The 24,258-nt window shown below is 33.9% G+C and overlaps 2 protein-coding genes across 3 annotated transcripts; one reads left to right on the forward strand and one right to left on the reverse strand.

Annotated features, from left to right (window-relative positions):
* Positions 1-1,997: 1,997 nt before the first annotated feature.
* LOC147077805 (uncharacterized) lies at positions 1,998-7,124 on the reverse strand. 2 transcript variants are annotated; one of them, XM_085960801.1, is made up of 6 exons: positions 6,966-7,124; positions 6,556-6,861; positions 5,458-6,160; positions 4,953-5,027; positions 3,467-3,602; positions 1,998-2,405 (listed from the first exon to the last, which is right to left on the reverse strand). In XM_085960801.1, the coding sequence occupies exons 1-6, from the start codon at positions 7,025-7,027 to the stop codon at positions 2,308-2,310; spliced, it is 1,380 nt and encodes a 459-aa protein (XP_085816927.1). In that variant the 5' UTR covers positions 7,028-7,124; the 3' UTR covers positions 1,998-2,307. The 2 variants fall into 2 exon arrangements, with proteins under 2 accessions (XP_085816927.1, XP_085816929.1); XM_085960803.1 differs by lacking the exon at positions 4,953-5,027.
* Positions 7,125-7,454: 330 nt separating this feature from the next.
* LOC147077806 (toll-interacting protein-like) lies at positions 7,455-18,988 on the forward strand. The gene is made up of 7 exons (XM_085960804.1): positions 7,455-7,602; positions 10,081-10,306; positions 11,717-11,828; positions 13,578-13,692; positions 15,347-15,433; positions 15,681-15,875; positions 18,127-18,988. The coding sequence occupies exons 1-7, from the start codon at positions 7,513-7,515 to the stop codon at positions 18,235-18,237; spliced, it is 936 nt and encodes a 311-aa protein (XP_085816930.1). The 5' UTR covers positions 7,455-7,512; the 3' UTR covers positions 18,238-18,988.
* The last annotated feature ends 5,270 nt before the right edge of the window (positions 18,989-24,258 follow it).

Here is a 24,258-nt window from a genome sequence, read left to right on the forward strand (position 1 = left end):
AATAGTTTATGCCCTTTACCAAAATAATCCTTCATCAAAGTGGTGACAACAGCCCCAGATATTCCCAAAAGTTCACTATCACTTATTTCGGTTTCTACACCACAATAAATAATAAAGTCTAAAATATAACCGGTTTCCACATCACAAATCACAAATAATTTGATTCCAAACCTATGTCTTTTTGACGGTATAAATTGTTTGAATATTAATCTCCCTTTAAAAACAATGATACTTTCGTCGATGCAGAGATTTTCGTTTGGTAGCATTGTTTCTTTGAATATTTTTCTGCAGTGGTCAAGAAGTGAGCGCACTTTATAAAGACGATCTCCAGTAGGGATTTGGGTATCAGAGTAATGTAGCATTTGTAGAATCAACTCATACCGATCTCTTATCATAGTTTGGCCAAATATTTTAGAATTTAATAATGGATCAGCACTCCAATGTTCTTCAATTGTGAGATGGCGATTTCTTGTCATCAACATTGATACAGCATAAAAAACATACATCTCTTCTGGGCATGTATCATACCAGGCATGGATCCTTGCATTCGGAGTGTGGGCTTGTGTGTTGAGCATATGGTTGTGGTAATTATTTGTATGGTTAACTATGGTATTCATTATTGTTTTGTTAAGAAAATGACGAAAAAATTCCATTTCTGTGGAATTTTCATTGAGCTGTACACTAGGGTTAACGCCTGAGTTGAAACTATCAAAATCGTATGTGATCGGCACGAAGGGACCCGCAGTCCACGATTGGAGTAAACTGTCTGGTGCTGCACTGGTAGACGGTTCAGCCACTCCTTCATCACTGCCTATATTGGAAGGCTCGTCAACATCGTCGGGATGTTCTACTAGCGCAGCTTCTTCATTATCACTTTCCATCTCATAGTCCGAATCCAAACATTCAACATCAGGGATAGACATTTTTATTTAAACACTAAATATGCTATTATAACTTAACAGTTTTGAGGAAATTTAAAGTTTTAATTCACTACACAATAATATTAAATTTTAATCTTAGTTCTTTATTCGACTAAAATGAGAAGAATTTTAATCATCACTTTCCTTGAAATAAAAATGAGTGGCCGTGAATTTTGAAAATCTATTCTACATTTTTTAATTTAAATTTAAATATTTTACAGATTATTATTTACTTATTCTCAATTTTTCGTATGTATTTCCATACAGTACAAAAGATTTATTATAGGAATTTTAAATTATTTATGTGTTAATAATTTCGTTTTCACTTTACAACCACTGATTTAATTCATAAAATCACTTTTCATTTAAAGAATTAACGCACATAATTAATTATTAACAGAATGGCGCATCAATAATAATTTTATAGAAAACCGTAAAAAACTTTGAAATGTATCAATCACAACACGAAAGCAATCGACTGTTGAAAATTATCACCGCACTAGCCGATTTCATGTATGAGATCATTAACATCAATTCGCGCCGGCGCAAATTGCGCAAAGCAACTAGCGGTAAATTTTGAAACCAATCATTGGAAATCTGTTTTACTCCAATATCGACAGGGTATGTGTCTTTGCTTAATTTCGAATTATCTAAAAAGTCTTATTGAAAAAAAGTCACAGATGTCAGTAAAGGAATAACCCAGCTAGTTTTTCAAACAAATTTCGACTGTATTACTCGCCGAATTACGAAAATACGGAGGTAGAAACTTATGGGCACTTCTGGATGCCCTTAGCGGTGAACGGTTTAACTATCATGGGCATTTCTAGATGCCGTTAGCGGGAGGAGGGTTAAAACATACATTTCGTTAAAAATGGCGTTTGGCCTACTTTGATATCAAGCTACTCAATTTGTTTTACTAAAAATAATATTATTTAAGATTTCGTGTTTTTTTTAAGAAGTCTTGTGACGGTATATAAATTAGTGAATATTTAGTTTTACGATTGACACTTGATCTTTTCTTTTAATAAACAGAGTATTTTTTATTTTAGTAGGTAAGGTTTAATAATGAAATACAAATGATGAATGTATGTTTTTATTGAAAACACTGATGTAATTTAACAATAAATTTCATTGTTATAAGTGCATAAATTGTTTTTTATTTATTTCCATCATGTCACACCTGAGACATAAATCTAATCACAATAATATGTTACCATATTCATCTGCAGTGGTATTATTTGTTGAATATCTTCCATTTCAGGTTAATACATCTATTAAATAAATCGCCTGATTTTTTTAACAATTTTTAATAACGCCCAAAGATTTTTTTGTGCCGAAACCTGATAAAGTAAAGATAGCAGAACTTTGAATGGGCCGCATTATTATTTTAACCATTTCCTTTTTTACCAAATTGAATAATAATCGGTCGGCCTTTTAATATGGTTCCATTCCTTTGATGCAACGCACTGTTGGCGATATCTGAACCTAAAAATATTAATAAAGAAAATGTGATATTTCCAAACAATGAATAAATGTCATCTAGTAATGTTAAGGCTGGGGTTTAGCTAATCCAATAAACTAAAAACTCGGGTGGAGAATGGTTTATATTTTACAGAAGATGATTACAAATTGCGTACAGTTTATAATATTCAAGTAGATTAATTATATTAACTAGGAAAGCGTTGCCGTTAGTCCAACGTCTCCACCCAGAAGTCAGATCCGACAGCCACAGGCATGAACACTTAGTACCGATTACACCAGGTTAGGTAGCATGGACCGGTTGTGTTCTTAAGATTTAGGATCGAGTAAAATGTTTATTACGCGCCTCATGGCTATTTGGACCTTCATAATAGTACAGTCGAATTTGGTTATTACGATCACGGAAATAGCGTGTTCTCAGATGTAATGAAACATTCGTTGACATTTTAGTTTATGATTTTCTCCATACATTTGTGCACTTATATAACGAGCTACTTCTCGGGTATACCGAGCTGATAACTGTTCATGTGTCGATTGTTTAAAAATAACATTTTCAACCCTAAGCAATAAAATCCGACCGGGCAGTTAACTAGACCGACGCCGCCGAATTGGTGTTTTTGCCAACAACATTGAAAAAGTATCCACGCATATGGTTGAAATTGCATGTAAAAAATCCAAGCTTTGTGAAGTCAGTACCTACCAGCGCCGGCGGCTCAGCACTGCATTACAATAAACAACTTTTTTTGTAGTTTATGAATGCCATCCTTGTTTCGTGGATTTTTACGATGGTTTTCAGATTTTTTATGTTCTATGCTGAATATGACGAGTAATGCTTATAATGAGCAAATTCAGTCGGTCCCATCTTCCTCGCAATAACCAAGTTCGACTGTATTTTAATATAACGCAATGTTAATATTTGTCTAGGTAGCACCAACTCCTTGTTATAAGTAATATTATGATTCAACCTAATCCCCGAAGGAGAGTTAATTTAGTGAAAAAATTATAATATTTTACTTATTTCAAATTATTCAGACTATTATTATAATATAGTAAATAATATAACTCACATTGGAAAGTGACAAATGCCTGTCCCTTCATTTTGCCAGTCATTAATTTGACATTTATGTTATCTTCAAAATCCTGAAAGAGTTCTTTTAATTGGCTTTCAGTTACGGCACTGGCGATGTTTTTGACGTAAAGTGTCTGTAATTCAATAATTGTACATATCCATATAGAGTGTAAAATCATAGTATGTAATATGTGCAAATGACAGTTTGGAGATACATTTTAGGGCAGTGGTGCATAACCTATTTGAAAGGGCCTTATTTTATTCATTTTCTAATTTTTCACGGGCCGCAGTGGGTAAAAGTGGTGAAAAATAATATAGATAATAATAATATACTAGATGAAACATACATTTTATTATTTTTAATTTATTAGTTACATATCAGCTACTCCAATCACTCTCTACTCTGCATTACGTACATATGTATTTCGACGATAGAACTTAGTATATAGGAAATTAGAATTTTGTCATATTCAATGAAAAATTTGGTGATAAAGTACTTATTTTGGTATTATCATATCATAAGTATTATCACTGTATTAGGGTTTATAGATTTCACGAGTTTAATAAACTTTTTTTTTATTTAACGAATAATTCACAAGATTTGTAAGAATGTAACATTCTTTGGCAGGTTCAACTCCTGCCCGGCACCATATTTCTTTCAAGATTTTTTTCTAATAGTTCTGGTATGGTTCAAGATTTCTATGAGTGTGCGTACCGTAGAGTTACGGTATACCAGTGGCGAAGGGTGGAGGTAGGCTGTTAATATCCACCATAAATAGTGCACACTAAACTTTGTCATACGTATTTGTTTTCATTTAAATAAGACCACAATTTATAGATGGTTAGTTTTTAAAATTCAATTAAACCCTGCGAAACCAAGCCATAATAGATAATAGTAAAAAAATACTCGTCTATCTATAAAATATCTAAAAATTATGCAATTAAATCACACATAACTTTAAATATTTTATAGATAGATTAATCTATAATACTTTGGTTTAGCCATGCCTTAGAATGAACCAACAATATGTGTTATATGTATTCTTAATCCAAAGAAAACAAAGAAGTATGAGTGAAAAACTGTGCACAATTTTGTCGTATCGCCCAAAATATACCAAAACTATTATGGTTTGGTTGGCAGGGTTTAATTGATTTTTAAAAACTAACCAATACCATCTGTAAATAGTCTTAGTTCAAGAGAAACAAATATGTATGACTAGCACCGTTTAGTGTGCACTATTTATGGTGGATCTTAATAGCCTACCTCCACCCTTCGCTATTGCGGTATACCCAACCCTGGCCTAACCCTAAAGTAAATATTGTAAAATAATGTTTCTATGGACAGAAACTGATTTTTTTTATAAATTGTAGATCACAACAGATTAATAAATGTGAAACCAAGTTGTCATGGAAAAAGATTTGAAGCAGGGTTATCTTCACTACTTAAACGCTGGCTAGATGCTCATGCTTTACCACAAGCTTACCTGCGTAGACCGGTTTGTATCGGGAAGCCCGTGTGTATGGACAGGAAAACTGTAGCTCGTGCAAACCGAATAGCGCTGTAAAAGTGTTCCGTATTTTTACACAAACTATAATACTGCACAGGCAATAAAACCAAGGGACACAGAGCGCACCGACTGTCTACATATTATATTGAATGTGTAATTTGTTTACGTGACAAACGTTAATGCTTATTACGAGACATATAACTATTGAAAAATAGTAACATTCTTTAACTCATTTAGTGCTGACACCGCGACAGGCACGTTTGCGTAAGTTGGCCATAATATGTAAAATCCGGTATGGTATGCCAGTTCCCATTAATTTTCCTGGTATAGATCATACATTACAAAAGGGTGGAAAATAAAGTTAATTACAATAGCATGTTTTATTAAATTGTAATAGTATTGAACGCATTAGTGTTATTTCTTTCACCTTTCATGTCTGCCTGCTAAAAAATACTAGTAAAGGAAATCAAATTGTATTTACCTTCGAAAGTTTGCCTGATTCATAGTTCGTAAATTTGGGTAACATTTTAATATCAGTAATACTTAATTTACTTCCTTCAAGTAATTGTTCTTCGGCCTTATTAATCGGTAATTTAATATCGATAAAATCAAATTTATTTTGAATTCCGACATCAGCAATTTTATTAGTATCATCGTTAAGATTTTTTGGTTTTAATCTAACAATTTTACAATTCTGTATTGTATACAATGTTTTAGTAGAACAACCAATTTTTTTAACATTATTTATTGACTCCTTCGTAACATTTGAGCTATTTTTACCATTATTTTTAACATCTTTAATGTCCCATTTGGAATTAGGATTTCTTTGAAGCACATTTACAGATGGAGAATTGCTGGTGGGGGCATTGTTAATTGGATTCTGTTTAATAAAGTCATTGTAAGAGTGTGATGCAATTTCATTAGCGGCAATATTAACAAGAGGTGCAGGTTCTGGTATAAGTATTTCTTTGGCATATTTCCTGGCCATCCTTCGTGCCAGTTTTCGCCTTTTATTTAATGGAGGAAGTTTGTGTACATCCATATGTCCAAATAAATCATCTTCTAATTCTGCCAAATGATTTAAGGGGTGGTTTTCATGTATTTCACTAGGTTTTGTTGTTGAATCTTTAATCCGGAAGTTTGGGTCTATTGAATGCTTGTCAAAATTCGATGTACCCGGGCAGCTGAAAAAGATTATGACATTGTTTTAATTTCCATTAGAACATTTTATATAAATCATTATGCTTAAAAAAGAAGTAACTATATACTAGAGCTCTCTGGCTGTTGCAAATACAAAAAACTGTAATAGCATTTTTTATCATCAAGTGTATATTTCATAAAGTACCTTAAAATGGAGTCCACGAGTTTATTCATGACACCAAAAATACAATAAATTTAATAATTATGCTTCCAACTCCACAGACCTGGTATTTCTGTGACGCTCTTAATCTAGCAATTTAAATATTTTCTTAATTGAACCGTCATGTAGAACTACGTCATAATATTATGTCATACTAGGAATTTAGTCATTAACTTCTTATTGCTAATAGAAGTTACCAACATGTAGTTATTCGTTTACCTTGTATATTCATCACTTTCTAAATGTGATATTTTCGCAGTATCGCCAATTCTTTCAAGAATGTCATGGAGAGCTTTATTCAGTTCTGAGCTATCCATATTCTTATGCACATTCTCCAAATATGTTTGTCCTTTTTTATAATCCAAATACAACTTTATTTCGATATCAGATAAACCTTTCTTCTTAAGAGACTCGATTTCGTTGATTTCCTCTTTGATTTTGGTGAATTGTCCTAGGCTAACAACGCCTGTAGAGTTTTGTTGAGTAGTCGTAGGATTTTGTGTACTTATTTCAGACTCTGGTAATCTATGAAAGTAAACATTGTTGATTATCTGCCACGACATTGAAACAGAAAAAATAACCTACAAAATTCATATTATTGTTAAATATCAAATGGATTATAAAAATACCTAATAATCTGAGGATTGTTCGCAGTATCTACCATACGATAGTATGCATTCGAACAACCCATATTTTAGAGTGATAGGGAGTTTGTCAAAGCTATACTTTAATCTAAAGCGCAAATGTCACCAGAATGTCACTTTACGTTCATAGACAATATTGGTGTCATTTTTGTCTCATTTTGTAATGAATACCAAAGACGGATTATGAAGCATAGACAATAGAGTCAAAGTTATCGTAGGTATTGACTAAACGTCTTCATCCACGGCCACCTAAAAAAATGTATTTTGGCATAAACGTGTTATAATTAATGTGATTCAATCACTCAATGCAATATTGAAAATGTTATGATTTCCGTAGCTGGATATTATTTTACAGAAACTAGCCAAAAGTAATCAGAGTAAAGTTATTGTTGGGACCAGGTTGGTACCGAACAGGTCAGGAGGTCTTAGCAATGTGGTAACATTAGCATAGATAAGATACTTAACATTAGTCATAATTCATAATACCAACATACCAGGAAGAATAATTCATTTCTCAAGAAAAAATTGTCAAATGTTTAGCGTTGTGTGTAGTGCTGCAAAAATGGCATCGGCTTCGGGATCTGAAGCAGTACCGGATAGAAATGCCGAGAGGAGAAAGCGGGTACAATAATATGTTAACTATATGTTGTCGATATTAATGGACAATCAAAATTGATAGAAATACGTCGTATGTTGAACAGCGTCGAAATGTCAAAGTCATTGTTGTTGTTTTCACGTCATTTACTTGACATTTATAATTATTCCTACTATCACATTTGATTAGAACATTAACAAAATGATAATAAGAAGCCCAATTCATAAATAGTATTTATCCTTGTATACAATGACACGGATATTATCTTCGTTTCTTTTTACATTTTACGAGCTATATTGAGATGGCGATTCTGTTTTTATTTCTATTCATGTACCTATTATTGACGTATTGTTTTTTCGAATACTTTTACATCCAGCTAAAGTTTTAAATAATCAAATGGTGTTGAAATACAACATTATTTTATAATATCACTGTTATTTCGCAATATTCCGTCATGGCAGCCATTTATTGGTGATACGAAATGTCAGTCGGTGTCTTGCTATCTGTAAACAACATATTAACATACCTACGTAATCAGCAGAGTCGCGCCAATATACAAGAATTGACGTAAATAGCGTACTTTAATTTTTCCATTCCCATTGCAGGCTCTGTACGAGGTTCATTTATTCATATTTTGATAGACACATTAGTTGATTATAAATTAAATGGTAAAAATACCATGGAAGTATTTTTTTTCTTCATTTATACCAACATAAATATTTACACAGATACAGATGCATGCCAAATTTTGTACAAAATTAAATTATGTGATTAACCTAATACCCCGTTTATACGTGCATGGATGTAAGTACTGTGCACAGTAAGAAAATGTATGGGGAAATATGTATTATCCTGCAGTTGGCAAGATTGCGTGCATAAATCAAACAAGATTGGAAGATTCCATATTGTGATGATTTATTGCGCGTAAGTAATATTATTTTCGATCTGCGCCTGCACAGTAGACCGATAGAGAGCGAGATAGCGATAGAGAACATGCCGGTAAAAAAATGAACTAAGTACTCATTTTGAGCTCCGATTTTCAATACGACCTGTCAGATAGTAGAATAAAATGACAACCTCGCGTCTCGCTTACTTTTGAAGAATGAGATTGGAGAGACAGCAGCACTTTTACGTGTAAACAGTTATTGTCATGACAGTTTAAAATAAGCACAATTGCCGACAGTAATTCCATACATTGTGTACAGGCGCTATAATAACAGGCAGACACAGATTGCAACAATAATTATTATTTATACCAAAGATAGTTTAAAAAAACTGTCTCTACTAGACTGAGCCAAAACATCTGTGTGCAAAAGGAATATGGAGATATATGTTTAAAATGAGTCCTTTTCATCAGAGCCAAAAGAAGATTGCGTTTTGGGCCAGTTTGCACAGGGTCTAGGTTAGGGAACACAAAATTAATGGATGCCACGATCTACTGATACTCGATACTGATCTCAAGCGTGGAAAAATATGGGATAAATATAAACATGTGTTAAAGAATATGTTATTTTCAATAGTTACGTACATAATATAATAATATGCATTAAATTTTGTCACGCAAATGTAACATGCATTCAATATCGGCGTGCTTTATTTTACTTATGGCCTGACTATCATTAAGCCCACGGTGGCCGCGCGGCTTAAGCGTTGGACTATCACGCCGTGGGTCCCAGGTTCGAATACTGGGTCTGGCAAGTACACATATTGTTTTTCAATTTGTGTGTGAGTCAGGGTATGTACCAAATAGGTTGAGCAAGTGGCTGACATCCATTTCTCGTAAAAAACAAAATCTGTTAATACAAACCTGTACTCTGTGGAGGCCCATATGATCCTATTACGATCGGACATGGTCGGAAATCATTAAGTACCCTGCTTCAAAACATTGGTCGATACACATTTCTATTTTATTAATCTGTTCTGTGGGCTAGGTTCTAAGTTTCTGTGTTATATTTTCTGATTCGATGGCGTTGATATTCATTATGATGAGAATTGTTTAACTAATTTTTCAGACTTCATTCCATTTTTATTTTAATATAAATTAACTGCAAGTCATTTCGCATTGCGAATTAAATTGTAACAAACCTATTAAAATTGCCAGCATATTATGTAAAAAACCACAAGAATTTCAACATAAATTTTGATTCACTCAGTCAATTCCATAAATTATTAAATAGCTATCGCTGAGATAAACCCTGTAATTTGTAAATATTTGTTACCAATGGATGTTATTGTCATATTAATTACTACATACATTACCATTTTTCAAATATGAAACATGGTGTTTGACTTCTACCAAAACATATGGTAGGTTTGGTGAAAAAGGTTTGGTGTAAAAGGAATTATTTTCGACAAACCACCATTTATATTTTATTTGCAATAATGTTTTCAGTGGTGCCAATATGCAGAATATAAACATTTCTATAGTTACCGATTCAACAATACTAAAAATATTCTAGAGTGTTGGAAGGCTCACTATTTAAAAGTTTGAATTGTTTGGTTCAGGTTCTGCTGGGTCCGCTCCCCGGTGACTTCTTGCAAGTGGACGCCCACAGCAATCCGGTGTGGAACGGTCTGTCCAGCACGAGTGCTCAGCAGGAGGCGGCGGACCGTCAAGCAGCCCTTGCGCTGCAACAGCAGCTGGCGCCTGAGCTAGCTCCCGTGCCACAAGGGGCTCTTGTTGGAAGACTCAGTGTCACCCTCGTGCAAGCCAAGCTTGTCAAAAACTATGGTATGTATACACCAAATTTATTAGAACACTATCGGGAAGATTACGATTACCAAAGTGCAGGGGCGAGGGGTGGAGGTAGGCTGTTAAGATCTGCCATAAATAGTGCACACCAAACTTTGTCAATCATAAATGTATTTGTTTTCATTGAAGTAAGACTACAATTTATAGATGGTGTTGGTTAGTTTTTAAAATTAAATTAAACCCTGCGAAAACCATGCCATAAAAGAAAATGAAAAGTCAAAAAATACTCGCCTATTTATAAAATATCTAAAATTATGCAATTCAATCATCTATAAATTATTTTAGTCTTAGTTCAATAAAAACAAATATTATGTATGACTTACAAAGTTTAATGTGCACTATTTATGGCGAATTTTAACAGCCTACCTCCACCCTTCGCTACTGCCAAATTGGGTATAAGCGTTTCACAGCAAATTTACCACCGCAGACAATTGACAATATCATTGAAGGGAAACTTTTTTATGGGCGGTACAGCAATTTTGCCAGTGAAGTGTATATTGATGTGTAATGAAATATGATCACAGTCAACCCTTCACACTTGCGGTTGTAATTTTAAAATCGCCAGTTGATGCTTAAATTTAGTACACTATCCATTGGAAACATCAGACAAGTCTTGATACATCCATATTCCTTACTTTGGTTATTTTTTTTTTTTTCGACCATGTCCGATCCTAATAAGATCATAATATGGGCCTCCACAGAGTAGAGGTTTGTATTAACAGATTTTGTTTTTTCGAGAAATGGATGTCAGCCACTTGCTCAACCTGTTAGGTCCATACCCTGACTCACACACAAATTGAAAAACAATATGTGTACTTGCCAGACCCAGGATTCGAACCTGAGACCCGCGGCGTGATAGTCCAACACTTAAGCCGCGCGGCCACCGTGGGTGTCTTTTACATATACAAATATATCACAAAGTGAGTAACTTTTTGAATATTCAGAGAACCTTAGTGGAAGTGAATATAGGATGGATTACAGTGAGGATGAGAATTCTGTGCACAGTTGCGCCATATATTAACAATGATTTTTAGATTATTAAAATGTAGACCAAAACAAAAAGTTTCAGTTCTGCTGTGCTCACCAACATTTTTTAAAAATTCCGGTTTTGATTATACATGTACCTAATATATTAATGGCCGCGCGTTGGCCTATAACGTCATGGGTCCCAGGTTCGAATCCTGAGTCTAGCAAGTATGCATATTGTTTTTCAATTTGTGTATGAATCAGAGTATGGGCCTAATCGGTCGAGCAAGTGCAACATTTAAAAACAAAATCTGTTAATACAAACCTCCACTCTGTGAAGGCCCATATGATCTTATTAGGATAGGACATGGTCGAACAAAAATAATAACAATAATTAATTGCACAATATTATTATTGTTTTAGGGTTGTATCGTATGGATCCATACATACGCTTGCGTGTCGGACATTGTGTTTACGAATCACACACGGATGCCAATGGCGGAAAAAATCCACGCTGGAATAAACTTATCAACTGGTGAGTAAAATTTTCACAGCTGTCGTTCACTATTTTAGCACATTGTTATTATAATCTGCTTTATAACTCAGTGTCGGTATTGACCATCTTCAGGAAATATCTCCATCCCTCTCAGTCAACCCAATCTCCCTCCATTGCCTTAGCAACAAGGATGTCTCTTCTACAGTCTCTTGGATGGTTGGGTGATTCCAATCCTTAAGACATGGCCTGGCCAACAGTATATACAGTATAATTCTACATGTGAGATAATGGAGGGATCACCGTACAACATATGAGTAGCTTAGTATCAAACTGGGACAAACGCCACCTTCCACTAAATTGGCTGCTACGATGTTGTGCAAAATCCGGTCGAGGATTGCTACCAATAATTGTCGATAAATTAAAGTATTGTATTATTTTTAGACACCTCGTTTTGAATAGATAACGAGGCAAGTAATTGACATATCTATTTCTCACTCATCATACGGGCAATCGCGAGAGCGAGCGAAATGCACGATCCGCGCCCAGAGTTTTGATTTTTATCAGTTATTGGAAACAATCGGTTATCCCACACGAGGGATAATACAAAGTAGTGGAATTAGAAAACTACCCGGCTGAAAAGAAAAATTTTGCATGGTGGCCTCGTTAAAAGATTGCGTACAATATGCGTAATTTGTGAAAAGGTCTTCATGGTGTTTTTTTAATGGAATATGTATTGCAAATGATTTTATTTCATTATTTTTTTATAAATGAAACTGTTTTTATATAGCACAAATCCACTCTACTTTAAACACTGAGTTGAGTAAAAGTCTTTCCCATTATTTCAAATGCATACAATAAAATAAAACATTGTCTTACCACCAATAATTTGACTGTAAACAAATTTTTATATGGTAAACTGAAATTTGTATTTGGAATTGTTTTTATTGTAAAAAGGGTGATGCCATGAAAAAAAAATACAATAGTTATAAGTTCTAAACCTACCCAGTCGCAAAACATATATGAATCGAGTTATATTACACAACAATAAAACTAAATAGATAAAACAATGTTTCGTACCACTGGTGCAGTAGTATGTTCCCAAATTAACTTAACATTTCAGGCATCAAAAGCAAAACGACGATCGTTGTTAGCATTTTTGGCCATTATCAAAAACAACGATATATCGTTGCGTACCATTCTAAGGGTTAATTGATTATGGTAGTGCAAGTGATGCTCTTTTCAAAAATCCACCAAAAGTATCAAAAAACGATAGTTTTCATAGAGATTTTTGAGTTTAAAGTTGGTATGTTATTTGAAAACGGACACTTTTCACACATGTTTGTGAGTCTTCTGAAAAAATTTGTGAATAGCTTATGGCCCACTTTGATACTAAACTACTCATTTATCTATTTTATAAAAGTGCTATAATATTATTCCTTATATTCTATTTGTTGGGTAATCTCCCTTTTCTTACATCTCAGTTTCTTGCTTATATATTAAAAGGTTTAAAACACGGCTGTGAAATTTTCACAGCCACTTCATCGGTGTAGCAGTGTAGCTGCAGCTAGGGTATTTGTCCATGCCAGGGGACTATTAACTTTTAATTTTATCGATTATGTTTGAGACCTCCATCGGTGAAGATAGTGTGCTCTCATTGTGGTTATTTAGAGGGGTTTGTCACAGTGCAGCCTCTGCAGACGAATCGAGTTTTGTCATTTCGTTGAATCTCCAGTTCTAATATTGACTAACATTGTGAAAGATGTAATTTGTTTATGTATTCATTTTAAGTTTGCTTCCTCCCGGTGTGAACACAATTTTCCTGGAAATTTATGATGAATGCTCCTTCACAACAGACACCCTTATTGCATGGGCTCATATCTCAATACCGGCCCCCGTAATGCAGGTAAATTATTACTAATTGAACTTTTACATTAAATTCATCGTTTACTAATTTGTAGAATTTAAAATTTATTAGTCTAATGGTTTCCATACCTGTTACGTATTTGTTAATTTTATAATATGTATTTGAAGATGTATCTTAGCTGAGAAATGGTCTAAAAATACCGGTAAAACGACGCACGCGGATTGAGCTAATGAACAGAACATAATTTGTCATAAAACATTCAACGTGCGTACATTTAGCATTATTTATTATGATTATTGTTATAATAGTAATAATAATAATAAATTCATTGATACCTATTATAGGTATCGATTAAAATAAATAATACAAGCATGAAAATGCTTTTGACAGGTCAATATGACAAAATAGTAAAACAAAAAATTAGATAATGGAACATATAAAACCAAATTCGAAATAGTAGCGATAAATAAATATATGATTACTGTTTTCATATCTATACAACAAGAAGATTTTAAATATTGTGCCTTTTATCAATATTTAATGTAACAGGCATTTCGAAAAATGCTGAAGATTTGATATTATTCAAGGCAATACAGTCGAACTCAGTTATTACGAGGAAGATGGGACCGACTGAATTTTCTCATTATAAGCATTACTCGTTATATCAAAGAATAGGTATTTTTAAATGAGCGGTCACATAACACAAAAAGTCGCAATTCAATCAAAAATATACAATTGGAATTTTTCCCCAAAACAAGCATGGCATCCATAAACTACAAAAGAAGTTGTTTATTGTAGTGAACGCTGGTAGGTACCTACTGACTTCAGCTTGGATTTTTTACATGAAATTTCAACCATATGCGTGGATACTCTTTCAAGGTTGTCGGCGAATACACCAATTAGGTACTTAGACACTTAACCAGTGTCATAAATGTAATCCGATCCTGGCAGCATCGGTCTACAGTCGAATTTTATTGCTTAGAGTCGAAAATGTTTTTAAACGATCGACAAATTAACAGTTTTAAGAAAATTTTTGACCATATTTTTGCTCTGTATATCCGATAAGTAGTTCGTTATAAAAGTGAATAAATGTATGGAGAAAATCATAAACTAAAATGTCAACGAATATTTCCTCATTACATCCGAGATCTCGCTATGTCCGTGATCGTAATAACCGAATTCGACTGTAGTTCAATTTTTCCAAATGATCATACTTTTATGCTATTTACTATTTGCTTTACTTCCTAGCTGGTCTTGCTCTATATCCAAATACTCATTTCTAGATTTATGGAGTGTATATACAATTCGTGAAAAACTTTGTAAAAAAATATGGACCTCATACCATGGAGGTTCCGGGATATGAAAAATCCGCCTAATCTGTGGTGTATAACTCATACAACTTGGGGAAATATTTCCATTAAACCTTTGTAAAAAAATCAATACGTATGTATAAGGGATATTATGAGATATCACAATCAGATATGGAAATAGAACCGAAACACCCCTTAAAAGTGACAGGGTTCCGGATGTTCCACTGTTCTGTTATTTTTGACTTGATTTATCGTTGAATCGCAAACAACCTCTGCTTTACTGTGGTTAGTCACGATCTTCAGTCGAGTTCGATCCACTGCTGGATGAAGACCTCATCTATCAATGAGGGTAAAATTTTAATTTCTGTTAAAATTTGTTTTAGGGAGAAACCCACGAGGATTGGTATTCGTTGAATGGAAAACAAGGAGACGGCATGGAGGGAATGATTAACTTAGTACTCAAGTATTCGGTAAATATTTAATTTTTCTACTTTTTTTTTATTCTCACTTTTTACTTAATATTTAAATATTTGGGTAGTTACACACAATTTGGTGCTTCATACTAAATCTGCTGTGTTTTTAATTCCGTCAAAAAGTTTTTTTATCGATTCGAATTTATGGATATTTACTGTACCTACACGTTTTTATTCTTCATGACAAGACTGTCTTCATGTGTCACATTAGTGTAATATGTAGTGTTGTAATTATTTCTTTTAGACGGCCCCGCCCACAATGGTGCCCTACATGTCACCCTATCCTCCGGTGATGATGGTGCCTAACACAATGATGGGTTACGCCCCGATGGCAGTTTATCCGGCTTCTATGGCCGGCGTTCAGCCGCGCCCCCCGAGTCCCGCCAGGGCTGCCAGACTCGAGTCACCTCCTCAGCTCACCGAAGAGGAATTGAAAACGGTGAGCAATATATTCAGTTAATTTAAAAAAAACTTTCTGATTATTTTAATGGTCTTGCCATGCTTAGCAGAATTATGGAAACATAAATATTATCAGTATAGAGCAGTGCTGTCCAACTGGCGGCCCGCCAAATTTTTTTTGCGACCCGCGATCTATACAGCAAATTTTTCATCAAACATTGGAGCGAGAATTACCCAACATACATTAAAATATGAAAACATTTCATTATAATACTGTATATTAAAAATACTTTTTCAAAACAAAGAAATATAGAAAAATACCCAAATATAGAAACAGCTTGAAGGACTCCACGCTTGAAAATATAATTAGACTTGCCACAACAACTGTTGATATTGACATATAAGAAATTGTTGCTCAACAACTAAGGCCACAATGCCCCCATTAAATAACTTATAAGTACGTATGAAGATAATCTTTGTTTTGTAAACGTAATTAATTTATGATGAATAAAAATTTTTTCAAAAAAAAAATTAAATAACTTAATATTATTGTTTTTATTATTTCTAGTTGCGTTATTTTTTTTTTGTATAAAAAAATAACTTTTGAATTGACATTAACTGACTTTTCATTTACCTGTCCTCTTTGGCCCCGAAATGTTTGCTAAAGAAAAAATGGCCCACGGCCTAAAAGAAGTTGGACAGCACTGGTATAGAGCAGTGGTGCAAACCATATTTCGATCAAGTGCCACTGTATCAATAGAAAATATCTCAAGTGCCTCTCAGGGATGTTACATTTTAAGCCGTCTCGTAGTAGTGAATAAATTTATAAATATTTTTTTTTTTGAAATCCGTACAAACCTTATGCTATGCCATGGGTGCACAACCTGTGGCCCTCCATTTCATTTATTGCTACCCACTGACTAAATGAATTATACGAAAAAACTTCTTGCCATATCCTAATAATTGCTTGGGTTGGATTTTCATTTTCATTAAAATGCTTTCGTCGATTAATAACTCTTAAGTTTATTGTGCTGCAATAGATGTCATTGTAATGATTGGATGATTGGAGCGCACAATAAGGTGGTGTGTTGTCTCCTCGTGAAAGAATATATCACTATCTGACACCTGTTCCCTGTTCGGCCAAAATGGAGCGTTCACGGCGCAAGGTGACTGCGCCTACATTTGTTGTTGCCTTTGCTACATACTGCAAACGAATGGCAGCTCTGTAATCATGGCCCCCACATCTTGAAGCGGGCCCCCATTTCAGGATCTATGGCGCCCCCCTACCAATCGCTACAGTATTGTTCCCCAAGTGGTTTCCACGGAACCCCAGGGTTAAGGGTATTCCGTGTAGTTTTAGCGATTTTTAAATAAATCCAGTTGATTTATCGAGTTGTCGGCACTCGGCATATTATGAAGCATTGACCGAGACCTTCTTTTGTGGTAACCAAGTAACATGGAACCCTTTACCATATTGGATAAAAAGCCATTTTTTAAGTTGTAAGTCAGGAAACACACTTAAAATAATTATCACATCAATTACAATTACACAGCCATATATTTTTAAATGTTAATAAATATTAAGGAAAATAGCGCTTATTTACTATCAGAGCTAATTTTACTATCAGAGTAAATTTGTGGTGTGTGTTTTTCTCAATTAACTGGTCGACTTGCCACGCCGGGCCCTCAGGATAGAGCCCTGTCAGGCCCCCCCCCTTGTAGGGATCGTGTCTGTAATACTATGGGAAGCGCCAAACCTAACTGATTTTTTTCACAAATTTTTTTATGTCTATCGGTTTAGCTTTGTATCTTGTTCTATATATTTATTAATTATAATCATTTGTTTTTTTTAGTTTCTTATGCTCCTCTCTCCCATAAGCACTTGTATTATTAAGTCTCTGGTAACTCTGACATAGCACACTTAGTCTTGGGTATCTGCTCGAGACATTTCCAGGCGTAAAAAAAACGGTTGATGCTTAACAATCAAACGTAGGGCCTCGCTATACGCTCGATCAAGACCGAGCGTGGTGCGGGACGGGTTGGATTGAAAGGGTCTATGTTTCTCTGTTTTGTTCCTACGTAGTCATATTCAATACTGAATAGTATGTAATGGAGGTTCACAAATGCATAGAATGTGGAAGCGGGCGCGGGTAGGACAGTGGTTTGATTCCGCTTTGCACAGTGTTGCTAGAGCCCCATAAGTTTTATGTAATTTCATCTAGCTTCATCTATTAATTATTCAGTTGGTTAATAAATTTATTGTACATAATATAACAATGATTGTGTTTCAGATCGAAGAGATGTTCCCAAGCATAGACAAGGAGGTTATAAAATCTGTGTCCGAAGCCAGTAGAGGTGACAAAGATGCGACAGTCAATTCTCTCCTGCAGATGTCTGAATGAATTGATTCTTACACATATTATTAATCTTATAAAATTTTACACCCCTCACCTGGTAGGTGAACTTAATCAAAAATCTATATGCATTATGTTTCAAAATTTATTTATAAACAGAATATGAAAAAGTACAGTACATACTATTTTACTTAATAGTCTATGCCTTTAAAACAAATTCTAGGGATCAGTCTTAAAATAAAATTAATAAATGCCAGTCTCTCTGGATTATTAAATGAATACGTGTATTGAATAAGGCTCTAAGTACCAAAAAGTAGTATTGCCTGTAGTTACAAAATAACGAGTCATTGCAGTAAAATTTCATGAAGCAGACCTTTTGAAAAATGTAGTTTTACAGTGTGAAGCAATCACGGCAGCTTCTATAATTTTAGGTATTAAGAACTCGCAAATGTCAACACACCATCGTCAGCTATTTTATATTGAATGCCGTTGACCACTGCAGTGCTACTTACACCATTATAAATAAAACACGCCAACGGACTTACAACGTCGACAGGTTTAATTATTTTGCTTTTTGACTTGCTTTAGGCACTTAGACTATAGTTGAAGTTATTGACGTTGGTATGTAGAACATTTTTCTATAAAAATGTCAGTTTTTATTATTTTGGTACTTAGCGCCTTAATTAATACACGTATTCAAATGATTTAATACAATACTTTTCATGCGATATTTAAAGAAAGAGTGATTGAAATTATACTCTGCTATTGCCACGTAAGGGGTCGTATTTATTATTATTATAAAAAATATATTGTTAAAAGAAATATGTATTAAATAATCTCAGTTTGTCCATGGAAAGTATTTTTGATAATATAGTAAAACCAAGGTATAGAGGGGGGGTGGACAGGGAATGCATTTTTATTAATATTGCGTGACTATTAAAAATTAAGACGGTAACTTTTATCAATATCGCGTAAGCTGGCAGGTCGGTCTCCTTGATATGTTTTGGTTGTACTATAAAAGGTCATGCGTGACAGATATAGTTTTGAAGTGATAAGGGGTAAGGTTAGGACATTTCATTATAAATGTGTTAGTAGTACGAAATATATTATACATAATATTAATATTTGAAGATTTTATGAGATAAAATATGCATTAAGAAAAGTCTCCAGCTACCTATTTAATAAATTAAATTAAACTTGAGTCATTTTTACATTTGAGACTGTATTTTCGATTAAAAAAATATGAAACGTGCAACAACGATAAATTTAATTTTGTTAGATTGGAGTGTTGTTTAAGTTTATGGTAATTATCCATTGCAATTCAATTCATTGTCACGCTAGTCTATGATTTTTCAACAACGTAATAAATTCAGGTTTGAGTTGTTGGACTAACTTTCCACCTGTGAAATTATTGTTTCAGACCGTAGCCATTTATAAAAAAGTGGTGGTTAGATACAACTACTTACTACTAACACCACCTGCCTGTTTAATTTGAATGCCATCACAATATAGAATTGTATGTACAATTATTTAATTAATATTTTTTATGATATTGTTTGGCATTATCCACATTACTATTTTTAAAAATGTTAAGTTAATCTTATGTATGAAATAATGACGTGTTAAATTTATTCAATCTTAAAAGAAACATGTGCCATTAGAAATATATAAGAATTTTTCTGTAATCTTAAAAAATAATATAGTTTTGTTCATAAATTTCTAAAATATTTTTTTTAAAGTACCTATATTATTTTTTAAATACATAGGTATTGTGTTATCGGTTCATTTGAATATTGCTATTACGGAATTCATCAGGGCGGAATTTCGATAATGAATTCTTTCTATTTAGGCGATGCCTGCAAACCACTTGCATTTATTGTAATGTTATGATTTCGTCTACACTCTGGATTCACATAATTTAATTTGTTAAAATTTAATTGATTTCATTCATTCAAAAATTACATTATATGTAGACAAGTTTTTGTGAATAAAATATATTTATTTAATAATTTATATATCATATACAAGAGCGGTACATTGATAACTCTAAATCGAAGTTCTTCATTTGTTGATTTAAATAGTTTTCACACATAGCCGTGATGAAATGATTTTCATAAAACACTATGTGATTATAATATTTAATTAATTAATACTCTATTTTTGTATATATGTATTGGCATTTGTTTAATATACCTATATAGTAAAATTATTTATTCATTTTTATTAATGATAATAATTAGTATGTATCAATTTTGGTTATGATACAGTGATACAACCTACATGTATGAGTATTTTACAGAAAAATAAATCAATCCTTATAAACGTTTATTTAATATTTTGCAGAATTGTTATAATTTGTATATCTACTTACTTAATAAAAAATGTCTAGTATTTAATAAATAAACTATGGTTAAGTTTTAAAATATCAACTACAATAATCCTAAAAAAATAATATACATTTTTACTGTACACATTTGTTGTTTTATTATCCTACCCTTCTTAATTTAAAAAAATAATGGAAAACATACCCTTTTCAAGATTCAACACTTACTTGGTTGTATAAAATATATCTCTCTTCATATACCATTAGAGACAATCAGCGCCAATTTGACGCTTCTGTTGACCAAAGTTATTTCGGATAATCATCATAATAATCCTCAGTAAAAATATTTTATTATTTATTTTTAGACATTTCTTAAAACCTTAAAAAATTACATATATTATATTTAAAAGCAAACTAAGTATAAATTGAAGGGTTTCAATACCTACCTACACAAGTCTAATAAATATTAAAATTGAACATAATATAATAAAGAAGTTTTAGCAATTTAAGTAAATACTTTGTACCACAAGATTTAATCTGGATGTTTGTCTACTTTTTCTCTTTTTAAATTTGTCATCAATGGGTTACAGGCATTATGACTAGAGGTGGGAAAACTGGTCGATTTTGAAGACTAAGTATACTTACTACCAGTATAAAAAAATACTTGGTATCTAAACTTGTTCCAAAATACTTACTAGTATTTGAAATATCAGCTTTAATAGAATCGTTAAAAATACGTCGGCTTTTTGAAATGTCCCATTTTCGAGACAGGTACAGCTAGAACTGTGGCGCTAGTCACTCATGTTTCAGTAGTTATCCATTTATACAATCACGCATATAATTTGAATTCAGTTTATGTTTACAAATTACAATTATAACACTAAAAAATCGAGAAACTTGACGTGACGAAACCAGATAAACGCGTAGTCAGTTAACGTTATCAGAACTCCGTTATTCCGGCTTGCGACTGACGTCAATTCGATGTAAATGTCTTACTCAACTAAAACTAAAATTAAAACCCGTCGCATACTAAACATACGCGAGTCGCGACGCCGAAGCGATGATTTCATACGTGGCAAGACTACAAACTAGCTAGCGGTCGGCGAGATCTCATACCATGTGTCGAACTCCTGGACTCGATAAAGTTTCATACTCAACTAAAACCAAAAACTCTTAAACCTAAAACCCTAAGGCGAACTCAAAAGTATCCTATAAAATGAACACGTGACCATTTCTGTCCTTCACTATACCAACTTTACAACAGAGGAGAAAGGGAGAACAATGACAGTTGAGTATAATATCACGGCTAGACATACGTGTATCATGATATCTCGCTCGCGCGCATTTAATATCAATAGCGCTGAATAGCGAGTCACGGCGCATATATTATCGAATGCGTTCGAATTCGAACATCTAATATGTTTCAAGTTTCTTGAAACAAGTTTATTGGGCAACAAATACTTAGTATGGGTATTTTCATCCGAAACTTAAGTACACAAACTTGTGACAGTATTTCCAACTCACCTCTAATTATGACAAATATTTTTCATACTTTGTGAATTAGGTAGGTCAGTGATACATGAATTTTATAAAATAATATCTAAAAAATAAAACAAATTACTTTTGATAGGACCCAACCACCAAGATAAGAACGTAATGAGTAAACTTTTGTAACTAATCAATTAATGTACATTCTACTTAAAAGTAACAGATTGGCAAAATCTGGAAAATATTAATATTATGAAAATAGAAGATTCATTATCATTAAAGAGTTTGTTAATTTAACCTGGCAAAATTGATGTTCTCCCCTGTCCGAAAACATTCTTATATTGGTGGCGCTAAAGTATCCTTCCTTCATTAGTTTACATTATAGTAATATAATTGGAGCATGCCTAGTTTTTTCGGCGCTGGGGTGCAGTCATGGGAAATATTCGTCTGTGCAGTGTGCAAATTAGAATGGTGTCAGATTCTTTTGGCAGTGTAGGCGACTCATTTAGGTGTTACTATCGTTACTTTCGTGATTTCGTCGTGGCCACAGTGCTATAAGAATCTGTCCTTCCTCTACATAGGTCGCTTCTTCAATTAGTAATCTTGACAAATGGATTACATTAAGAAATGGATGGTTAAAAGAAAATTGAATAACACAGAAGAATTAAATAAAGTAATCATTAAAATTATTAATAATCAAAGACTGTTCCATAGGGTTTTTATAGTTTCGAGGAAATCACGAAACTGTTTTTGTTTGTGCTGGTAAGCTGGAGTATTTTCTTCTTCTATTTCTTCGATAGCGCTACAGCTCAAGTCGAGCCCTGGCCTCTTCCAACGCCGTCTTCCAGCCGGAACGGTCCTCCGCACGTCTTTTCCAGTTCCTGATTTTTAGCAGCTGGTTGGCATCTTTTGTAATGTTATCACTCCCTCGCGTGCGTGGCTTTCCCACTGGCCTTTTCCCCTCTGTGTTTCCTTCGAGGATCTTCTTCGGTATCCATGACTCAGGCATGCGCTGGACATGGCCTGCCCTGTATAGCCTCTGAAGTTTTGTGAAGGTGGAGAGTTTTGAATCTTAGTATAAGCGGTATAGTTTCATGTTGTACCTAATTCTCCACTCCCCACCATCATTCATGGGTCCGTATATCCGCCTCAGGATATTTCTCTCAAAGCAGTCTACCATTTCAGCTGCTTTCATATTTAGCGTTGCTGGAGTATTCTATGCTTGCATATAATGAGGCAGACTTAAAATGTATGTTTACCAAAGAGCTTGGATAATATGTTTAAATATTATAGCGATTCCTTTTTTATAATAGGTCGGTATATAATAATGATACATACAGTAGTGCAACAGCATCATTCTGTCAATCTCCATAAACCATCGCACAAATTTCCTGTCAGCAAGGTGGTACAATCTCACCCAAACTAGTTACAGCTACCCTTGAACACTTATTCAGGCAACTTGACTGGAATGACAAAGGGATCCCCATAAAAGGAGAATACCTGAGTCATCTGCGCTTTGCTGATGACAGTAATTTTCTCGCAAAACTCAGAAGACCTCCAAAGCAGAATGCAGGAACTAGCTGAAGAAAGCAACAAAGTAGGGTTGAAAATAAATGTGACAAAGACGAAAGTCATGTTCAACTGCTTTGCGGGCCAAAAAGAGATCCTCATCATTGATACTCAGCTCGAACAGGTGAAAAACTATATCTATCTCAGACAAGTTTAGTGTCTATAGATGGATGTATATTTGAAGAAATTGTTTGCAGAGTAAAGCTAGGCTGGAGTGATTTTGGGCTGCCTGAATAATGTCTTCAAAATTGACCTCCCACTGTGCCTAAAGCGCAAAGTGTTCAACTAGTGTGTGCTTCCTGTAATCACATATGCGTGTGAAACATGGACCCTAAGTAAAAGAGAGATTCAGAAACTTAGAGTAGCACAACGTAGTATGGAGAGGTGCATGCTGGGCATAATGCTAAAGGACAAAAAGAGGAATGAATGGATAAGGAGACAGATGTTTGACAGGGTTTGCAATGGAATAGAGTTCGCAAAAAACCTCAAATGGAAATGGGCTGGACACATAGCTCGAAGAAGGGACACTCGTTGGACAAATCTAGTCATGCAGTGGTATCCAAGAAGTACAAAACGTCCGCAAGGTAGACCTAGAGGCCGCTGGATCGATGAAATGATAAAGTTCTGCGGAAGTACGTGGCAACGCAACACACAGGATCAAGAGAAGTGGAATAAGCTTGGAGAGGCAT

This window comes from Rhyacophila brunnea, unplaced genomic scaffold (assembly GCF_057557595.1).
Source record: "Rhyacophila brunnea isolate RB1 unplaced genomic scaffold, BYU_Rbru_1.0 scaffold_12, whole genome shotgun sequence".
NCBI classification, from domain to species: Eukaryota; Metazoa; Arthropoda; class Insecta; order Trichoptera; family Rhyacophilidae; genus Rhyacophila; species Rhyacophila brunnea.

Bases quoted from the DNA above. Each gene is read 5' to 3' on its own strand.
- LOC147077805 (XM_085960801.1), bottom strand. From the start codon at position 7,027: ATGGGTTGTTCGAATGCATACTATCGTATGGTAGATACTGCGAACAAT. The intron at 6,862-6,965 runs GTATTTTTATAA...TTACTTTCATAG, and splicing joins AACAATCCTCAGATTATTAG to ATTACCAGAGTCTGAAATAA. The intron at 2,406-3,466 runs GTGAGTTATATT...TAATATTTTTAG, and splicing joins GGCATTTGTCACTTTCCAAT to GTTCAGATATCGCCAACAGT.
- LOC147077806 (XM_085960804.1), top strand. From the start codon at position 7,513: ATGTTTAGCGTTGTGTGTAGTGCTGCAAAAATGGCATCGGCTTCGGGA. The intron at 13,693-15,346 runs GTAAATTATTAC...AATTTGTTTTAG, and splicing joins TACCGGCCCCCGTAATGCAG to GGAGAAACCCACGAGGATTG. The intron at 15,876-18,126 runs GTGAGCAATATA...ATTGTGTTTCAG, and splicing joins CCGAAGAGGAATTGAAAACG to ATCGAAGAGATGTTCCCAAG.